Source organism: Poeciliopsis prolifica, unplaced genomic scaffold (genome assembly GCF_027474105.1).
Source record: "Poeciliopsis prolifica strain line A6 unplaced genomic scaffold, Auburn_PproV2 SCAFFOLD158, whole genome shotgun sequence".
Lineage (NCBI taxonomy): Eukaryota > Metazoa > Chordata > Actinopteri > Cyprinodontiformes > Poeciliidae > Poeciliopsis > Poeciliopsis prolifica.
In genome coordinates, this window is record NW_026562533.1 from 178,856 (window position 1) to 200,327 (window position 21,472).

Sequence of the window (21,472 nt, forward strand, 5' to 3'; positions counted from 1 at the left end):
ATTTATCACAGGATTTATCACAGGATTTATCACAGGATTTATCACAGGATTTCTTTTCTTCGTAGAAACGACTGAGTTCCCATGAAGCAGGTGACTGCAGTCAGAAACAGAGCTGCTGCTGCAGAGGCTGTTTAAACGTCCCACAGCCAGAAGCTGCCAGATTCAGAAGCTTTTAACATCAAATATAGTTTTTATTTTAGTATTTGTTTTCATCAGCTTTTCTACAAATACTGTTTGGCTTCTCCAGTTTAAGAGGAGACACATAAAACCGGTGGGTCGGGTCGAGAAGGACTTCATGATGGTTCTGCTGAAGAATTTATGGAAGGAATAGAAACGAGATTAGAGCCAACAGGAGGAAAATTAAAGCTACAACCAGAGAAAATGACCCTCCTGCTGAACAAAACCAGAAAAATTCCAGATATAATGAGAAATGAGGCGAAAACCAAACAAACTGTTGGTTCTTCTGCAGCGAATCTGTTATTATTTCCACGGGAATCTCAGAAAACGTGGATATGAGAACCAACTTCTGATCACAGAGGAGCTTCGGCCTTCATGAGCGCGTAACCTTCTGCTGTACAAAGTAGTGCCAACCAAAATACAACAGCGGCAAACAGAAACATTTTTTCTACTTCGTTTCATACATTATTATAACAGAACCGCGACTATTTTTCATATTTTGCTTGGACAGATGATCCAGTAGTTTTCAGTGAGCCTGGAAACTGAATTTAAATTAATATGAATAATTAATGTTACAATGATTAAAATAAGGAATGATTTATTTTGGAGTATCGTTACAAATACTTATATTTAAATACTGACCTTCCTATCATTCATTTATCGATATTTATTTATGTATTTTATAATTAAAAGTTTCACAAATCACACAATTGGCTTTAAATATTCTGTATTTTATGTAAAATAATGGTTTTAAAGAGTCTAAGCATTTTAGCTTTTAAACTCTGTTTGCCGTTTGTCCAATCAGACGCCAACTTCAGCTTCATGTTTCTTCATATGGTGGCCGGAGTCTTTGTATTATTAATTATTATTTTCATTATTATTAAATGAGGTACAAAGAATGTTGTAGCATGGATAGAAAGAGAAGCAAATCCTGGACTGAACACAGACAACAAAAAGGCAAATGAACAGAAATGGAGCAAATTTTAAAACTAAAGGAAAGTCGAGATTCTTCCATGTTTTACATAAACATTTCAAATGTTTCAATGACGTGTAATACACTTTAAATGAACTAGGAAAAGTCAAAGCAGGAGTAAAACCTCCCCTCCTACAGCAGGGTTTATGAAATTTAACAAGCAAGAAAACAATATAGTCAGATATTTGTTGATCAAAGTCGTCAATATAGTAATCGGTGGGTGATGCTTTTCTCTGGGATGTCCTCAATTTTAAGACACAACCACTTTAATGTCTCTCCATAGTTGAAAAGGAAAAGAGATAATTAATGGACCTTCTGGACATTTACATTCATGTTGAATCAAATTTCAATCTTTTGTGCAAAAATTCAGCCACTGGGTAAAAACTAAGAGATTTTGAAGTGTCTCTTTTACCGGCCATTTTACATACTTTCTCAATTCTAGACAAATATTATTATCATAATCCTTAAATAATTTAGATTGGAAGTCAGTCACATGCATTACATTATTGCACTTTCTATCAGTTATTCTCCAATCTTCACTTTGGGTAAAGATGACATGGAGCAGAGCTGCAGGAATATAATCTCTGCATACTTTTACATATTCATCACAAGAACAGTTCAGATTAAATCTCTACAATTTAACAAAACACCTTCACTGCAAGTCAGTTACAAATACAATACCTTGTTCATGCTGATCAGGTCTAAAAATAGATTTTCATTTATTAATATTGGTCTGTTATTCCACACTAGGGATCCATGTGGGGTAAAATTGTAGGTAAATATTATTTTTCAAAAATGTAAAACTTGTTTATGAAAATTAGACTGAAATCAGAGTCTTGGTCAATTCAAAAGCCCATTTAAGCAAGAAATCCAGGCCAGCCAGGCTTTTAAATATAGATTCATGGATATGAAACCACATGGAGTTGGAACGAGACAAATATGTCTTTAGCCAATTTACTCTAAATGAACCAATCAGAGCCTGAGAATCTGAAGCTCTACTTCCTCCTTTATCAAAATCTTTAATAAGATGAGAACGTCGTAAACAGTGACTTTTATTCCTCCAGATAAATTGAATGTTTTTGTCAGAAATAATGGATAAATTCATTTGGATGCTCCTTCATGAAAGAGTTTGTCCAAAACTAGTCAGATCTGTAGTTCAGCAGCGGCTCCAGCATGTCTTCATGCCATCCCAGCATCTTGCCATGTTTTCTCCTCTCTTCTACTGGTACTTTTTTAAATGATATTCAACTTTGGACTTGACTGAGCTGGAATGATGGGCAGAAGTTCACATTTATCAATATTGAGAGACGACCGTTAGAATGGATTTTAGCGCGACGTCTACCATAGATCTATCTCTTAGAGAAATGCTTGTATCGTCAGCAAATTGACTTATTGAATCCTGATCAAAAATTTGTATACCATGCAAATTACAATTTTTCATAATTAGTAAGGTAAGCGTTTGAGTTGTTAATATCAATAATTTAGGTGAAATTGGGGCTGATTCCTCATGACATAGAGAAACTTGTTCCCAGAGAAACTGAGCTACTTCTATTACTGTAAAATAATCTGATTATATTACTACATTTCTCCCCAAAGCCAACATATTTGAAGGTTTTTATGATAAAGCAGTGAGTCAAAAGCCTTAAAAAAATCCAGGAATAAAATAAAACTGTCATTATCAATAAAGCTACGATAATCAATTATATGAAGAATGAGTCTCGTATGATGATGGATATTTGTCCCTTTAAAAACGCTGATTGCCACTCATTAATAATCGTTCAAGCGATTGGCATAAACAAGACTGTACACAACAGAGTGACGGGTCTCCAATTGTCTCGTGATAAAGGATCTTTGTTTCGTGGATCAGACCTCGTTCCATGGTGGAAACATTATTGTCTGAAATTCATCCAGCAACGTTCCCTCTAATTGTTCATGTGTCTGGGCGTACACACAAGCTTCCTGAACACACTGAGCATCATCAGTGTACACGGCGTGGCCACTGAGGACCACTGTGAGCATCATCAGTGTACACGGCGTGGCCACTGAGGACCACTGAGCATCATCAGTGTACACGGCGTGGCCACTGAGGACCACTGTGAGCATCATCAGTGTACACGGCGTGGCCACTGAGGACCACTGTGAGCATCATCAGTGTACACGGCGTGGCCACTGAGGACCACTGTGAGCATCATCAGTGTGCACGGCGTGGCCACTGAGGACCACTGTGAGCATCATCAGTGTACACGGCGTGGCCACTGAGGACCACTGTGAGCATCATCAGTGTACACGGCGTGGCCACGCACAAGTATCATAAATCTGGGATCATAGAAAGTTGCATGGCTTATTAAAAAAATCAAATTACATCAGCAATTTTCATTCGTTTGCTTTTAATTTAAGTGATTTGCTCAATTAAAATAATAAAGGAAAGAAAACATTGCTGTTCATGAGATGCATGCTATAAGTAAGAGTCCTGCTTCAGCCAGGTGAGAAATGAGACATTACACCTTTCAGACATAAATGTTTGTTCATATTAAAACATTCATATTTTGCACAATGAAATGTTTTCTGTAGCTTGTGATGCAGTTATAAATTCTTGTAAAATATTTAATTACAGTTTTTTTCACGTCTGCCCTTCTCACTTCTCCAGTGGTTGTTCACTTAGCCCAGGTTGATGGTCAGTCTGCTTCTTGCTTTATGTTCTTGAATTCAGCATATTGACTGTTAATGGCCTCCATAATCTGTGGGTGGAGGAGAATGGCCTCATACTCTTTGCCAGTGTACAAATGTCTGCTTATCCATAGTCAAAAGTCTGAACTCAAGATTTCAGTATCAAATGCAGACCATTCCTTTCATTTGATTTGATTCCATTTGATCTTAGAAGAAGTGCATTTCTTTTTTTTTTACTGTGGCTTGGTGAGTGGATGTCCCACTAGACATGATAAGCTGATGGCTTTCACGTTTCTTAACTCTACCGCTCTATTCTCACCTGCACGGCCATATGACCAAGGTAGCGAAAGTGAACCGTATCGTATCATTGGCTGGATTCCTGTCACTCACTGAGTTCGATCACAAAGTAGTACGGAAAAAAATTTTATTGGTCCATAGTCAAAACTGATGTCTGAGCTCAATGTCCACTTTACGTTGGACTTTCTTTTATGCGCTACATAGATTTTCTTGTGCGCTGAGAATATGTGAGCAGAGCGCGATTGCGCAGCTTAGAGGGAACATTGGACTCAAGTAATAGTTTTCAGAACAGAAAGTAGAAATTCAGCGTCTCATCCAGGAGTTTTACCGTTTGTTGTGTTGCTTCGTCTCTTCGAGTCTCAAATTCAAAAGGTTTTTAAAATCAAGATTCATTTTTTCAACAGACTCCTGAATTTCATCAAACAGACACTGGCATTAAATACCTGGAACAATAAAGATCACTAGAACAATTTCTAATTGCTGTGTGGATTAAATCCAGGCCTTCAGTTAATAATCAGTTTCTGTCTCTTGATTTTCAAGATTGAAAAAATATGAAGATTTCATTTCTCCATCCACCGAGTCCTGAGCGAATAAAAGCCTCGTGATTTATCTAGAAAAACATCGTCTAGATGAGCTTCGAGAACATCAGGCTGATTCAGCTCTTCAGATGAGGAAACTGATTTTGAACACAGAATTAATATTGCTAATAAGTTGGGATTGTTTCTGTCTCCTCAGCTTGGGAACAAGTTTGCCTCTTTATTGCTGTTGTCCTGACATTCAGTTTAAGCCACTCCCACTTATTTAAGGGAGACTGAAATATTCAGAATAGAAAGTTTTATTATCCAGGAGATTACTATTAAACTTCCAAGCTAAGTTTGAAGGTTTACATTCATTCAGAGAGAGAAACAAGGTAACAGAGCAATGATCTGTTAGAGGAGCCGCTGAGATTTCAGTTTGAAATATTATTTACCAGATTATGAGAGATTAACCAGTAATCTGGCCAAGAGCATTGGCCGTTTCCGGAAGGATTGAACCAGGAATATTATCTGATATTAAGATTTCTAATTCTCCAGCCGCCTGTCAAATTTCTATTAGAGATCAAGTTTATAAAGATATCATTATAAATGTGGTGCTGCCCCCTAGAGGGGAGACGATCAAGCGATCCATCTGGAGTTGCATTAAAATCTCCTCCTAAGATAACCTGATCAGTGCAATATTTTATTTTCCATTGTTTTATCATTAGGTCAGAAAAAATACGCTATTATCGCTTTATTATTATGTCCATATACACACACCAAAATGATCTTGTTTCCACCAATCTCCACTATTAGTTACCCAGTGGCCTTGTGTATCACTGATATGATCCAACAAAGAACCTTTATAAATCATAACCCAGAACTAAAATCAATTGGATCACACCAGTTCAGCCTCCTCACTTAACGAATGAGTTTCCTGCAGAAAAAAACAATTTGCCTTTTGCTCCTTGCAATAAGGAAAATTAGCCTTACGTTTAACAATATTTTTTAAACCTCTTGTATTAAGTGAAAGTAAAGATAACATGAAATAAACACAGGAACTGCCAGGAACGCTGAGCAGGAATGAGATGAGAGCCAGTAACAGCTGTAAGGAATAGCGCATTAGCCCTTTAAACAGATAGCGCATTAGCCCTTTAAACAGATAGCGCATTAGCCCTTTAAACAGATAGCGCATTAGCCCTTTAAACAGACAGCGCATTAGCCCTTTAAACAGATAGCGCATTAGCCCTTTAAACAGATAGCGCATTAGCCCTTTAAACAGATAGCGCATTAGCCCTTTAAACAGATAGCGCATTAGCCCTTTAAACAGACAGCGCATTAGCCCTTTAAACAGATAGCGCATTAGCCCTTTAAACAGATAGCGCATTAGCCTTTAAACAGATAGCGCATTAGCCCTTTAAACAGATAGCGCATTAGCCCTTTAAACAGACAGCGCATTAGCCCTTTAAACAGATAGCGCATTAGCCCTTTAAACAGATAGCGCATTAGCCCTTTAAACAGATAGCGCATTAGCCCTTTAAACAGACAGCGCATTAGCCCTTTAAACAGATAGCGCATTAGCCCTTTAAACAGATAGCGCATTAGCCCTTTAAACAGATAGCGCATTAGCCCTTTAAACAGATAGCGCATTAGCCCTTTAAACAGATAGCGCATTAGCCCTTTAAACAGATAGCGCATTAGCCCTTTAAACAGATAGCGCATTAGCCCTTTAAACAGACAGCGCATTAGCCCTTTAAACAGATAGCGCATTAGCCCTTTAAACAGATAGCGCATTAGCCCTTTAAACAGATAGCGCATTAGCCCTTTAAACAGATAGCGCATTAGCCCTTTAAACAGATAGCGCATTAGCCCTTTAAACAGATAGCGCATTAGCCCTTTAAACAGATAGCGCATTAGCCCTTTAAACAGATAGCGCATTAGCCCTTTAAACAGATAGCGCATTAGCCCTTTAAACAGATAGCGCATTAGCCCTTTAAACAGACAGCGCATTAGCCCTTTAAACAGATAGCGCATTAGCCCTTTAAACAGATAGCGCATTAGCCCTTTAAACAGATAGCGCATTAGCCCTTTAAACAGATAGCGCATTAGCCCTTTAAACAGATAGCGCATTAGCCCTTTAAACAGATAGCGCATTAGCCCTTTAAACAGATAGCGCATTAGCCCTTTAAACAGATAGCGCATTAGCCCTTTAAACAGATAGCGCATTAGCCCTTTAAACAGATAGCGCATTAGCCCTTTAAACAGATAGCGCATTAGCCCTTTAAACAGACAGCGCATTAGCCCTTTAAACAGATAGCGCATTAGCCCTTTAAACAGATAGCGCATTAGCCCTTTAAACAGATAGCGCATTAGCCCTTTAAACAGATAGCGCATTAGCCCTTTAAACAGATAGCGCATTAGCCCTTTAAACAGATAGCGCATTAGCCCTTTAAACAGACAGCGCATTAGCCCTTTAAACAGATAGCGCATTAGCCCTTTAAACAGATAGCGCATTAGCCCTTTAAACAGATAGCGCATTAGCCCTTTAAACAGATAGCGCATTAGCCCTTTAAACAGATAGCGCATTAGCCCTTTAAACAGATAGCGCATTAGCCCTTTAAACAGACAGCGCATTAGCCTTTAAACAGATAGCGCATTAGCCCTTTAAACAGATAGCGCATTAGCCCTTTAAACAGATAGCGCATTAGCCCTTTAAAACAGACAGCGCATTAGCCCTTTAAACAGATAGCGCATTAGCCCTTTAAACAGATAGCGCATTAGCCCTTTAAACAGATAGCGCATTAGCCCTTTAAACAGATAGCGCATTAGCCCTTTAAACAGACAGCGCATTAGCCCTTTAAACAGATAGCGCATTAGCCCTTTAAACAGATAGCGCATTAGCCCTTTAAACAGATAGCGCATTAGCCCTTTAAACAGATAGCGCATTAGCCCTTTAAACAGATAGCGCATTAGCCCTTTAAACAGATAGCGCATTAGCCCTTTAAACAGACAGCGCATTAGCCCTTTAAACAGATAGCGCATTAGCCCTTTAAACAGATAGCGCATTAGCCCTTTAAACAGATAGCGCATTAGCCCTTTAAACAGACAGCGCATTAGCCCTTTAAACAGATAGCGCATTAGCCCTTTAAACAGATAGCGCATTAGCCCTTTAAACAGACAGCGCATTAGCCCTTTAAACAGATAGCGCATTAGCCCTTTAAACAGATAGCGCATTAGCCCTTTAAACAGATAGCGCATTAGCCCTTTAAACAGATAGCGCATTAGCCCTTTAAACAGATAGCGCATTAGCCCTTTAAACAGATAGCGCATTAGCCCTTTAAACAGACAGCGCATTAGCCCTTTAAACAGATAGCGCATTAGCCCTTTAAACAGACAGCGCATTAGCCCTTTAAACAGATACCAACCAGTGGGGGGAAGCAACATGGCGGTGGGTTAGGGTGCAGGTCGTCAGGGTGAACCCTTCCTCCAGGTTTCATCCTGTCCTCCTTCAAGCTGATCTGCTTTTCCTTACAAACTTCAGCATCTGTTTCCTCCAGGCCTCATCCTGCAGTTCGCATCCCGAACCGAACATGAAGCTCTGGGTCGGTTGTTGGAGCGACGGCGGCTCCGATCTGTCAACAGATCTCCATGGAGACAGGACAGTATCCATGGAGACAGGACCGTATCCATGGAGACAGGACCGTATCCATGGAGACAGGACCGATCCGAGTGAGGATCCCAGATTCCTGAAGGTTCTCCTCAGGCCTTCCGATCTCCACCAGGTCCGGTCTCGGGTCCGGTGTCGGGTCCGGTGTCGGGTCCGGTCTCGGGTCCGGTGTCGGGTCCGGTCCGGTCTCGGGTCCGGTCTCGGGTCCGGTCCGGTCTCGGGTCCGGTCTCGGGTCCGGTGTCGGGTCCGGTGTCCCTCGGGTTCCTCCAGCAGAGCCTCAGCGCTGAATTTCCCAGTTTCAGGTTGAGGCTGCAGCAGAAGCTCTGTTGTTGATTTATTATTGGCCTCAATGGCGGCAGTTTGACCTTCAATTTGTTTTTTGATACTTTTCAAAATGTCAGTCTGATTGTCGGTGTCTGTTCTGCTGTCGCATGAGGAAAAGCATTAGCTGTGTCCTCCTTACATTCAATTTGTTCTAGTTTTTCTTCTCACTCGCTGTTTGATCCCCTTCAGCAGCTCCAACAGGCTCTAACTAGCTCTAATCAGCTCTAATCGGCTCTAACCAGTTCCAACCGGCTCTAACTAGCTCTAATCGGCTCTAACTAGCTCTAATCGGCTCTAACCAGTTCCAACAGGCTCTAACTAGCTCTAATCGGCTCTAACTAGCTCTAATCAGCTCTAATCGGCTCTAACCAGTTCCAACCGGCTCTAACTAGCTCTAATCGGCTCTAACTAGCTCTAATCAGCTCAAATTGGCTCTAACCAGTTCCAACCGGCTCTAACTAGCTCTAATCGGCTCTAACTAGCTCTAATCAGCTCTAATCGGCTCTAACCAGTTCCAACCGGCTCTAACTAGCTCTAATTGGCTCTAACTAGCTCTAATCGGCTCTAACTAGCTCTAACCAGTTCCAACCGGCTCTAACTAGCTCTAATCGGCTCTAACTATCTCTAATCAGCTTTAACCAGTTCCAACAGGCTCTAACTAGCTCTAATCGGCTCTAACTAGCTCTAATCAGCTCTAACCAGTTCCAACAGGCTCTAACTAGCTCTAATCGGCTCTAACTAGCTCTAATCAGCTTTAACCATTTCCAACAGGCTCTAACTAGCTCTAATCGGCTCTAACTAGCTCTAATCAGCTCTAATCGGCTCTAACCAGTTCCAACAGGCTCTAACTAGTTCTAATCAGCTCTAATCAACTCTAACTAGCTCTAATCAGCTTTAACCAGTTCCAACCGGCTCTAACTAGCTCTAATCGGCTCTAACTAGCTTTTATCAGCTTTAACCAGTTCCAACAGGCTCTAACTAGCTCTAATCGGCTCTAACTAGCTCTAATCAGCTCTAACCAGTTCCAACAGGCTCTAACTAGCTCTAATCGGCTCTAACTAGCTCTAATCAGCTTTAACCAGTTCCAACAGGCTCTAATCGGCTCTAACTAGCTCTAATCGGCTCTAACTAGCTCTAATCAGCTCTAACTAGCTCTAATCGGCTCTAACCAGTTCCAACCGGCTCTAACTAGCTCTAATCGGCTCTAACTAGCTCTAACTAGCTCTAATCAGCTCTAACCAGTTCCAACCGGCTCTAACTAGCTCTAATCGGCTCTAACTAGCTCTAATCAGCTCTAACCAGTTCCAACAGGCTCTAACTAGCTCTAATCGGCTCTAACCAGTTCCAACCGGCTCTAACTAGCTCTAATCGGCTCTAACTAGCTCTAATCAGCTCTAACCAGTTCCAACAGGCTCTAACTAGCTCTAATCGGCTCTAACTAGCTCTAATCGGCTCTAACCAGTTCCAACAGGCTCTAACTAGCTCTAACTAGCTCTAACTAGCTCTAATCGGCTCTAACCAGTTCCAACAGGCTCTAACTAGCTCTAACTAGCTCTAATCAGCTCTAACTAGCTCTAATCAGCTCTAACTAGCTCTAATCGGCTCTAACCAATTCCAACAGGCTCCAACTAGCTCCATGTCTCCCAGACCGTCTCCCGGTTAGCGTCGTGCTCCGACATGCTAATCCTCCGCAGAAAAACTCCCAGACGGTAGAAAACAACAAAAAGGCTGAAATTGTTTCAAAAAGCTAAGAGCAAAAAATCAATACGCTTTAAAACGGGGCTGAAGCACAAATATTGGATTCAAACTCGGGGAGACACTAACTGTATGCTAACACCTCACTCCGCCATTTTGGGACCGAAGAGAAGAACCTCATGATCACAACGGAAAATGGCCGCCAGGCCGCAGGACCGACGAAGCTGAAGTTGGTTTCCGATTCCGAAATTGGCTAAAGGCCAGTTCCACCAAATTTTCACTACCTTCCGCATCTTTAATCGGCTGTAGTTTAAAAACTACAACATCTAGACCAGGGGTGTCAACATCCAGTCCTCGAGGGCCGATATCCTGCAACTTTTATATGTGCCTCTGCTGCATCACACCTGAATAGAATAATTAGGTCTTTAGCAAGGCTCTGGAGAACAAGGAGGAGGTAATTAAGCCTTTTCATTCCTGTGTTTTGTACCTGTGGCACATTGAAAAACTGCAGGACATCTCGAGGACTGGAGTTTGACACCCCTGATCTACTGTTCAGACCTGGACTGTATTATTCTGCTCTAATAGCAGGTGTTACAATACCTGTAATAACACCTGTAATAACACGTGTTATTACAGGTGTTATGCCGAGAAACGCCTGCCCTCTCGCAGGAATGCACATCGCTCTAAACTCTCGCATATTGATGAGAAAACGGACTGAAATGTGACCAAAGAGAAAACTTTGAAAGATATTTGTAACATTATCAAGTTTCTTAAGGATGTAAAGCCTGAAATGTTGGGTTTTATTTGAAGGTTTTCCAGTGAACATTTTCTATCAACTGTCTAGTTTATTAATGTAGGAAGGATGCATTTTCATTTCTGAGCCTGCTAATATTTGCTCACATGGAGAAATGAAGAGTTCAGATGATTTCACCTTTTCTACATAATGACTCTTGTTCTCTGAACTCTGCTATAAGTTTCATATCCACAGGACAATAGTCAAGATGCAAATATTAGCAGGCTCAGAAATGAAAATGCATCCTTCCTACTTTAATAGACTAGACAGTTAGAGATGATATAAAATGCATGATGGGTCTCTGTCATGTAAAGATTAAAATTATATGATATTAAAAGAAAATATGGTGCTTTCAAACCATCTGGGGAAAATGTTCACTGGAAAACCTTCAATCATCAATACGCGAGTTTAGAGCAATGCGCTCTCCCGCGAGAGGGCAGGCGTTTCTCGGCACAGCATGTTATAACACCTGTAATAACTTGGGTTATTACAGGTGTTATAACACCTGTTATTACAGCAGAATAATACAGTCCAGGTCTGAACAGTCTAGATGTTGTAGTTTTTAAACTAGAGTCGATTAAAGATGCGGAAGGTAGGGAAAATTCGGTGGAATTGCCCTTTAGCCAATTTCCGAATCGGAAACCAACTTCATCTTCGTCGGTCCTGCGGCCTGGCGGCCATTTTCCGTTGTGATCATGAGGTTCTTCTCTTCGGTCCCAAAATGGCGGCAGGACCATGTTATATTTACTAACAGGAGTCAGTAATAGGAGACTGTATTCTCACGTGAATTTATTCTTAATCACTGTCATTTTTTTAATCTGTGGTATTTCAGTAATACTCTGCTGCAGCTTCATGTTTGAAACATAAATCAGAAAACAGTGAATGAAGGAAAGAAAACTAGAAAACCTTCTTAAAGTTTCTTTTATTCTCCATCATTTTTGAGCTTCAAGCTGGAACCGGCAGATCGGAGCATTAAATTAAATCACATTTTCAGAGCAGAGCATTTCTTCGATGATTCATTTGGCAGAATTACGTCCAAAACCAGCCAGAGCTTCGAACACAGATCAGCTTAGTGCTAAAAGGAAATACACTGAAAAACACAGCAGACTGCACAAACACAGAATATTACCAACTCAGGTCCATTTCTAGTGCAAATATCTGAGATGAGTCAAAATAAAAACCTTTGCAGCAGCTTGTTTAAACCAATAGTTAGTGACTATTCAGCAGGTTTTTTCCACCTACAAGAAAACATTTTCCATGTTACAGTGAAACAATAAGGCGCTGCAGCTGAAACTTGTTCAGTGTTCAAACAAGTTAGCATCCTGCTGATCAATTATTTTGTTCTTTCAGGAGAAGCGAGATGTTTGCTGTAGAAACTAAACTCAACCTGTTGGCACATTTTGTGTTTTTGCAGTGCAGACTCTCCCAGACAGGAATGACGAGGAATTTTCTCCACGCGGCCCGGAGGACCGCCAGGCGCCGCCGCTCCTTCGGGCCGAGCTGCCGCCGCCTGCCACGGCCTGCGGGGGGCGCTCAGTACCGGTAGTGGTCCGGTTTGAAGGGGCCGTCTGAGGGCAGGCCCAGGTACCGGGCCTGTTGGTCCGTCAGTTTGGTCAGCTTCACTCCCAGCTTGTCCAGGTGAGCCGCCGCCACCTGCTCATCCAGCTGCAGCACAGAACCAGAACCGGTTAGCGGGTTGGACCCGAACCGGCTGCAGAACCGGGTCGGTAACATGTTCAGAGTTTTGATCAAACTTGTGAAAACATCTGGACTCCGTTCAGCTAAATGGCCGATAGAAAATCAATAACCGATCAAATCAGCACGACGACTTTCTGTCAACATGTAAACAAATGGGTCAAAGTTCAACTAGAGATCTACAGTAATGTGAAAAAAGCGTAGTGCTACAATGGATAGATCTGACCTTGAGGGAGACATCACTGACATTAGATATAGAACTGCTGCAAATATCGGCACCGATCCGATATTAACATCGAGATCGTTAATATCGCTTCACTCCGATCTCCGATACAGGCGGGCGAAACGCGTTTCCTCCGAAGGGAGCTGGGCTCTCAGAGAGAGAAGCTCAGTCATCCTGGAGGGATCAGACTAGAGCTGCTGCTCCTCCACATGGAGAGGATCCAGCTGAGGGTCAGGACGGAGGCTCCCTGTGAGGCGTTCAGGTCCCACCGGGACGAGAGGAAGACCAGGGAGGGACGATGTCTCCCGGCTGGCCTGGGAACGCCTCGGGATTCCCCCGGAGGAGCTGGACCTAGAGGCTGGGAGAGGGAAGCCTGGGCCTCCATTCTTAGGCTGCTGACCCCGCGACCCCACCCGATAAGCAGCAGACGATGGATGGATGCTAAATAATAAAGACATGAAAGCGAAGCTGACCTGTGACCGCCAGAACCGAAGCTCAGCCGGGACCCAAACCACCGACTGGGCTCAAACTCCACTCATTCATTTTTAGCTCACAGAACAAGCACCAAACTGTAACATTTAGGCTTTGATGTGACCTTTGACCCCCACAGACTCGCTGCCTACAGATGTTTTGACATAAGAGGTTTTTTGTTCTCCACTAAACAGAACAGAAGGTTAAATAAAAATTCCAGGAGTTATTCTTTTCTCTTTAAGGGAAAATGTCCAGGTAACAGCCTGGGTCCAGCTGCAGGCGCTGCCAGAACTCTGACCTTTAACCCTAATTGGGTTATAGGTCAGGCGACCAACGTGGGGTTGTGACCCCTGCCCTGTTGTCATCTAGATGCTCCAGATCAGGGGTAGGCAACTCCAGGCCTGGAGGGTCTCCTGAAACTTTTAGATGCGTCTCCACTTCAACACACCTGAGTCAAATAATGATGTCATCAGCAGAACTCTGCAGAACCGGACTGGACTGGACTGGACTGAGGAGCTGATTCAGCCATTTGATCAGCTGTGCTGGACCAGGGAGACGTCCAAGAGTTGCAGGAGACCGGTTCTCCAGGCCTGGAGTTGCCTACCCCTGATCTAGATAAAAACATCGGACCGGTTCCTCTGCTTCTGATTGGCCACTCACCTTCTTGGGCAGGAAGTAGACTCCCACAGGATACTTGGCCGTGTTCGTCCACAACTCGATCTGGGCCAGAACCTGCAGGACGACAGCAGTCAGAACCACCGACTCAATGCAGCCTTCATCCTCCTCACCCTCCTCCTCCTCACCTGGTTGGTGAAGGAGTTGCTCATGACGAAGGACGGGTGTCCCATGGCGCAGCCCAGGTTCACCAGGCGGCCCTCCGCCAGCACGATGATGTGGCGGCCATTTTTCATCCGGTACCGGTCCACCTGGGGAGCAGAACCGCCTCAGATCATGAGGAGGATTCAGTTTGGTAAACAAATCGACAGCATCAATAGGTATGAAAACACGCAGAACGGCGTCGGCATGTGAAGCTCAGTGACGAGTCTGGAGCAAAAAGATTCGCTTTTAAAATCCGTTTGTGGAGTTCTGATGGCGCCAAGCAGCGAAACCAAACAAGTCAGGGATCAGATTCACAATCGCCACAAAACATCAGATAACAGTTAATATCAACAGCAACCGCCAAACTACCACCAACCCTCAGAGTTTGTCCCCAAACTACCACCAACCCTCAGAGTTTATCCCCAAACTACCACCAACCCTCAGTTTATCCCCAAACTACCACCAACCCTCAGTTTGTCCCCAAACTACCACCAACCCTCAGTTTGTCCCCAAACTACCACCAACCCTCAGAGTTTGTCCCCAAACTACCACCAACCCTCAGAGTTTATCCCCAAACTACCACCAACCCTCAGAGTTTGTCCCAAACTACCACCAACCCTCAGAGTTTATCCCCAAACTACCACCAACCCTCAGAGTTTATCCCCAAACTACCACCAACCCTCAGAGTTTATCCCCAAACTACCACCAACCCTCAGTTTGTCCCCAAACTACCACCAACCCTCAGTTTGTCCCCAAACTACCACCAACCCTCAGTTTGTCCCCAAACTACCACCAACCCTCAGAGTTTATCCCCAAACTACCACCAACCCTCAGTTTATCCCCAAACTACCACCAACCCTCAGTTTATCCCCAAACTACCACCAACCCTCAGAGTTTGTCCCCAAACTACCACCAACCCTCAGAGTTTATCCCCAAACTACCACCAACCCTCAGTTTATCCCCAAACTACCACCAACCCTCAGTTTATCCCCAAACTACCACCAACCCTCAGAGTTTGTCCCCAAACTACCACCAACCCTCAGAGTTTATCCCCAAACTACCACCAACCCTCAGAGTTTATCCCCAAACTACCACCAACCCTCAGTTTGTCCCCAAACTACCACCAACCCTCAGTTTGTCCCCAAACTACCACCAACCCTCTGAAGCGGACCGAATCCGTCTCTTAATTTTCTGAAATGAAGCGACCGGCGGCGTGTCGATGGCGTTTGAGTCCGAGTCTCTCAGCGCTGGAGAGTTCGGCGCCTCAAACCGCCAGCGGTTCGTCTGCGCCCCGTCTGACGCAGCGGCAACACGGCGAGTTGAGCTGCAACGCCTCCAGGGGCAAAACGCAGGAGTAACAGGTCTGCAGCGCAGCGGCGCAGACCCAAACCTGATTAACGAGCCAATCTGGACCCGAGCGGGTCAGAGGTGAACGGCCGGCCCACCTGCGGCTTCACGTTGATGCGCTCCGCGGCGTTCTTGTTCAGCCAGTTCATGTCGATCTCGCAGTCGAAGTGTCCGATGTTGCAGACGATGGCGTCGTCCTTCATGCTCTCAAAGTGACTGAAATGGAAATGACATCACTCGTTGCCAGGGAAACCAACAGGCTGTTATCACTATATGCACTTTTAAATAGATCAATAACAATAACATACAAAACTGCACATTTTCAGGGTTATTTTCTACTTTCTTTTCTAAAATGTCACCAGAATAAAAAACTATATTTGTAGATAAGTGTAAACTAAAGTCACAATATGCAGTGAGTGACAGGAAATGTGAACTAAATGCACATGTGAACAGCTGTATGTGAAGAACTGCAACATGATGTGCAGAGTCTTCATGTATGAGAGCAAATATTCCTTTAAAAGCTGTTGTCACTTCCTGCTCCCCTGCAGCTTCGCAGGTGTCGTTCCATGATGTCACTTCCTGTTTCAGTGACCTCTGCTGACAGCTGCAGTATTAATAGCTCATATTTCGGGCGGCGCAGCAGGACCTCCGCCCCACGACGATGTCCTCGCAGCCGGTCGTGGTGACGAAGATGTTTCCCTCCTTGCAGGCTTCGTCCATCGTCGTCACCTCGTACCCTGAAACAGGAAGTCCGTGTCAGTCGACTTCCTGCGGCCCAAGGCTCGGCGCCTCGGCCGCTACGAGCTCACCCTCCATGGCGGCCTGCAGGGCGTTGATGGGGTCGATCTCCGTGACGATGACGCGGGCGCCGAAGGCCGCAGCGCCTGGACGCAGCCTTTGCCGACGTCGCCGAAGCCCGCTACCACGGCGACCTTCCCGGCGATCATGACGTCGGTGGCTCGCTTGATGCCGTCGATCAGACTCTCCCTGCAGCCGTACAGGTTGTCGAACTTGCTCTGCGGAGACGTGCCGACGATGAGGAGGAGGAGGAAGGCTGGCCGCGGCGGTCAGACGGGCGCTTACCTTGGTGACGGAGTCGTTGACGTTGATGGCCGGCATCTTCAGTTCTCCTTTTTCAGCATCTTGTAGAGGTTATGAACTCCTGTGGTGGTTCCTCCGACACGCCGCGGATACCTGGAGACAGGCCGGACATGAAACCACAGAAGAAGAAAAAACAACAGAAGAACAACAACAACTTCCAGGGCTTGTTCAGTAAAATTCAAAGGTTTTCACCATTTTCAAGGAAGTTTTCTCATGTTTTGGGGATAAAAACAATACAAGTCTAAAAACAAAGTTTAAATTCATGATTATACGATCTCAGTTATGAATAAGTTAACGGTTTTCTACAGCTGAGACACGATGAGCCAGAATAAAACTAAATGTTTCAAAATGTTTCACCATAAACACCAGGAAATGAAACAATAATTTAACAAAAAAATCCTCCAACTTCAGTCATTTTAACATTTAAAAGTCACCGAGCCGTTAAGAATTATAAATAATATTTACATTAAAACAATCCTGGGAGAAAAATGACCTTCCTGATCAAATTAAATACTCAAACATAAAATACAAAAAATCTCTAAAAATGTTCTCATTTAGTTTTCTGGTTTTTAGCCAGAAACAGAAATAATTGTTCGATTCTGTCTGACCTGAAACCACAAATGTTTATTCAGATTTAACTTCAGACAAAAAGAAAAATCATTTCTCTCTCAGCTGGATGCAAATATCTGATTCAAACTGGAAATAACATTTTGCTGATCAATAGTTCATATTAGCAAACCTGATAACTTTATACATTACATTAACAGTGTGCAAGTTAAACTTTATGGAGTAAAACATCTGAAAAATAAAATATCTCAACCTAATTACACGAGTTTTGGGCCAAAAATAGAGAGAAATATGAGAATAAAGTCATAATATGATAACTTTAATACTCTGTCAAGAAAATAAAATGTTAGCACAAAAAGACTTGAGTTAAAACACAAAGCTCAAGTATGAAAACGGAAATATTTCTCCAAGAAGAATCTGAGAAAAGATTTTTATTTTTCAGGCAAATTTAAAAATCATTCCGTTCAGAGCTGCACTCCTCACCAGCAGGTGGCGGTAAAGCCAAACCCATCAACTGAACAAACTGGACTATAAGACACTGAGCTGAACCAGGGTTTACTGATCCGACCTACAAAAACATTGACATTTTCTAGTGATTATTTTGAGAAAAATAAATCCAATTAGAAACAGTTTCAGTTTCAGCCTCATTTCTCTGGATTTCACTCGGACGCTTCAGCTCTGCTTTTATTTCAGAGCAACCAGACAGAACCTGGAGCTCGACTTTAATCAACTATTGTGTTTTTTCAGTGTGTTGGAGAAATAAACATTAACTTCCCTGAACCTGTTGCTCAACTGCTTTAGAGCGGGGTGTCCAAACTTTATCACACGTCCAAAAGGACGAAACGGCTGAACAATAAACTAAGAATACTTTAAATAATTTGACTGTTGGAGAGCGGCGTGGAAAATATTCTAGATCAAAATGAAAGATCTGCCTTGTTAAAAGCAATCAAAGACAAAAATACTGAACTAAACGTTTCAGATTCCAAGCAACAAAAATCTGCATTTAGGTCAGTTTCTTCAGAACTGCTTTAGAAAAGATTCACAAATGGATCAAAAGCTGGTTAATGAGCAGCAAAGGAGTGAAAGTTACTGGAAAGACAGAGAGAAGAAAACCTGATAATTAAAGAGAAGATTTAACTGCTGCTCGCTGCGTCTGAAGGCAGGGGCCACAAATGGCCCCCGCCCCACACCTTGGAAACCCTGCCTTACAGGAACGAAGCTGCACAGCCCGACGGGGGCAGGAACCCACCCGGCAGCAGCTTGGGGTATTTCTGGTGCACCAGGTTGGTGAGGTCTCCGCCGTCGTCCAGGATCATGTTGAGCGGCGCTCCGTCTCTGAAGTACAGCGTCTGCTCGATGCACCACACGTACTCCTCGTCCGTCTCGCCCTTCCAGGCGTAAACTTTAAAAATACATCAGAGGTCACTTCATGCCTGGGTGCTACGCCGAGCGGCCACAGGGGGCGCCGTCTGGTACCTGGAACGCCAGTTTTGGCGATGGCAGCAGCGGCGTGGTCCTGGGTGGAAAAGATGTTGCAACTGGACCACTGAACCTGTGGAGGGGGTCAGAGGTCAAGGTAACTCTGATGAGATGATGTCCGCCTCCATCAATAATCAATAGAAACAGATTTATTGGCAAATCAATCATGTTCACTGCATATTTATCTTTTACGGTGCATCACCTGATCCTACACTGCAAAAAACTAAATCTGACCAAACAAACGTCCGAGTTCAGATGAATCAGAAAAACATACGGAGTAAAAAATCCTTTGTATTAATGAAGTAGGACTCGGCCCACTGGTAAATTATTTCACTCAAACATTTTCCCAGATCATCATCTCTAGACTTTTTCAGACGAGGTTAGTCGCTCCAGATGAACTTAAAGCCAGAGCCTCCAGTGAACGATTCCAGGCCAACATGGCCGACTGATCTGACCTGTTAGAAACATCCTGCAGTCCAGGTTGGGTTCACATTCTGCTTAAAAACAGACCAATTCTAAATTTTGTGATTATTTAACTGCAAGTCTGCGGCACACTGCTGCCTCCTGGTGTCAGAACACAAAGACTGCAGGTCTGAAGAAACGATGGGCAGATTTGAATGAATGTGGACGAGGTTTGAACCCATTTCCTCTCCAGAATTCCAGTTCTGCTCTGATCCAGGCAGATTTCTGGTCCCATCCTGCTGGTTTGTGCAGGATGGGACCAGTGCGGGTCGGACAGACCCAGACGTGATAACCGCACAGCAGCCTTGAGGAGAACAACTGAGTCAACATTAGCTCGATATGCTGGCCCCCTGCAGCATGAGCGCAAACAGCCGCCACAAACACAACAAAGTTCCTTCATTAGCTCAACATTAACTCAGCTGGCAGCAGAAGGTCAAAGGTCACCTCGGCTCCGAGGGCCGTCAGGGTCTCGATGAGCACGGCGGTCTGCAGCGTCATGTGCAGGCAGCCGGCGATGCGCGCGCCCTTCAGCGGCTTGGACTGGCCGTACAGCTCCCTCATCTTCATCAGGCCCGGCATCTCGTTCTCCGCGATGGCGATGGCCTTCCGGCCCCACTCCGCCAGGCTGATGTCAGCTGGGCCCGACCGGCGCCGCCAAGGAGGACAACAGTTAGGAAACTTGAACAACATCTGGCTCAATATTCAGAGGCTTTTCACTCCATTAAATCTTTTATTTGTTCTCTTTCCTGCAGAAATACAGCAAACTCTCAGCTCAGCTAGGAGGAATAAATCACAGTGGAAAACTTCACAGAACGGCGCCACCTGCAGGAACCTCACAGAAAGGCGCCAGATTTGTGCATGTGAACTTTCTGCTGCCCTTTGTTCAGGTTTGGTCATTCTGCTTCAGCTCATAGCAGAATGGGTTTAATTAACACCAAGAAGCTGCAATGAGAGAAACGAAGGTGCAGAGAAGGGAGTTTTGACGCAACAGGATACGTTTTCAGAGTGAGGTCAGGACCGACCCAAATCAGACAAAGTTTGATAAAAATGTCTGTTTCTGCATAGAAACCTCTTAAACAATAATTGGGCATCTTGCAGCTCATAACCCGGCTCAGTTGGGATGAATGCGAATTACAAGTTTGATTTCTGCAGGCCTGTGTTTGTGTGGACTTTGACCCTATTGATCAGATCAATCATTTGTTTGCTTCCAATCACAAAACGATCCAACAGTTTTCAAAGAAATAAATTATCTTGCTTTGCTGTTTTGTTGTTGCTTATCTGGTTTTAATTTGCTTTTATTACTTTAATGTGTTTGCTCACAATTTTTCACACATCTGAAGCCATAAAGATGACACGTCCGAAAACACATCAAAACTATTGAACATCGTAAATAAAACTATGAAGAGACAGTCGCGCGTGGAGACCACGTGTTGTTACAGCTATGTAGCTTCTCTCAGTCGGTGCAGCGACGCGTAATCTCTGCCTGTTCTTGTCACTCACGAGCAAACTGGCAGTGAAGCGCGAGGCATCATGGGAGATAGAGTTTACAAACACCGAGCGAGCAGTGGGCGGACAGCCACGGGCTGCGCTGATGAACTACATTACCCAGAAGCCTTTGGCGAGCCGTTTCAGGTCTGAGAGAAGCCCATGCTGGGCGCGATTACATGTCTATTCATTCTCAGGACTGAACTCCAGCCTGCCAAATGTAAACATGAGATTAATCAAAACTACAGAACTACCGAAGAACTACCGAAAATTACATTAGAATGTGAAATACCGTCCAACTGCAACCACACATTCATCTGTAACGCCAACAAGTGAACTCGGTCTGGAGAGCACAAGTCCTCAGACTAAAACCGGACTCGTGTGTAATATGCGAACATAAAGTAGAAATTGGGTTTGTTCAAGATTCTGAACCCGTCAGAACCAGTTAGAAGAGACAGTTAGACCAGTTAGCATCGCCAACAAAGCTACTCCGGTAAAAACCGATTAAACGGCGCGGAAAGGAGCGCAGCCACCTACCCACTTTGTAGGGCAGTTTTTCAGACATGGCTGTTCTGGGTCGTTTGGTTCCGAGGAGTCTGTGTGAAGCGGCAGCCTGGCCGGAGGACTGAGGCGGAGAGGGAGGGACGGAAACATGACGGCTCGGTTTTTATCGGCCGGCTTCGTTCAGAAGGCTCTCCGTTGTCGGGAGGCTCC

At 43.9% G+C, this 21,472-nt stretch overlaps 2 protein-coding genes across 4 annotated transcripts in view; both read right to left on the reverse strand.

The window, feature by feature from the left end:
* The window catches only part of LOC129356142 (agouti-signaling protein-like), a 33,338-nt gene extending 22,832 nt beyond the window's left edge, over positions 1-10,506 (reverse strand). The window contains exons 1-2 of one of the 3 annotated variants that reach the window (XM_055025746.1): positions 10,459-10,506; positions 8,055-8,194 (exon numbers count right to left, since the gene is read on the reverse strand). The gene's annotated coding sequence lies outside the window, so the exon portion shown is untranslated. Of the gene's footprint in view, positions 1-1,831; positions 1,901-8,054; positions 9,713-10,458 lie in introns of those variants that run through there. The other 2 variants (XM_055025745.1, XM_055025747.1) reach the window with 2 other exon arrangements.
* A 1,508-nt stretch (positions 10,507-12,014) lies between these two features.
* On the reverse strand, positions 12,015-21,472 carry LOC129356155 (adenosylhomocysteinase B-like). The gene is given in 14 exon segments (XM_055025760.1): positions 12,015-12,774; positions 14,159-14,230; positions 14,302-14,424; positions 15,763-15,880; positions 16,314-16,401; positions 16,474-16,539; positions 16,542-16,680; positions 16,748-16,800; positions 16,803-16,838; positions 16,841-16,858; positions 18,582-18,734; positions 18,809-18,884; positions 19,718-19,908; positions 21,296-21,472. Coding segments are annotated over 14 exon segments (1,293 nt in total). The 5' UTR covers positions 21,324-21,472; the 3' UTR covers positions 12,015-12,642.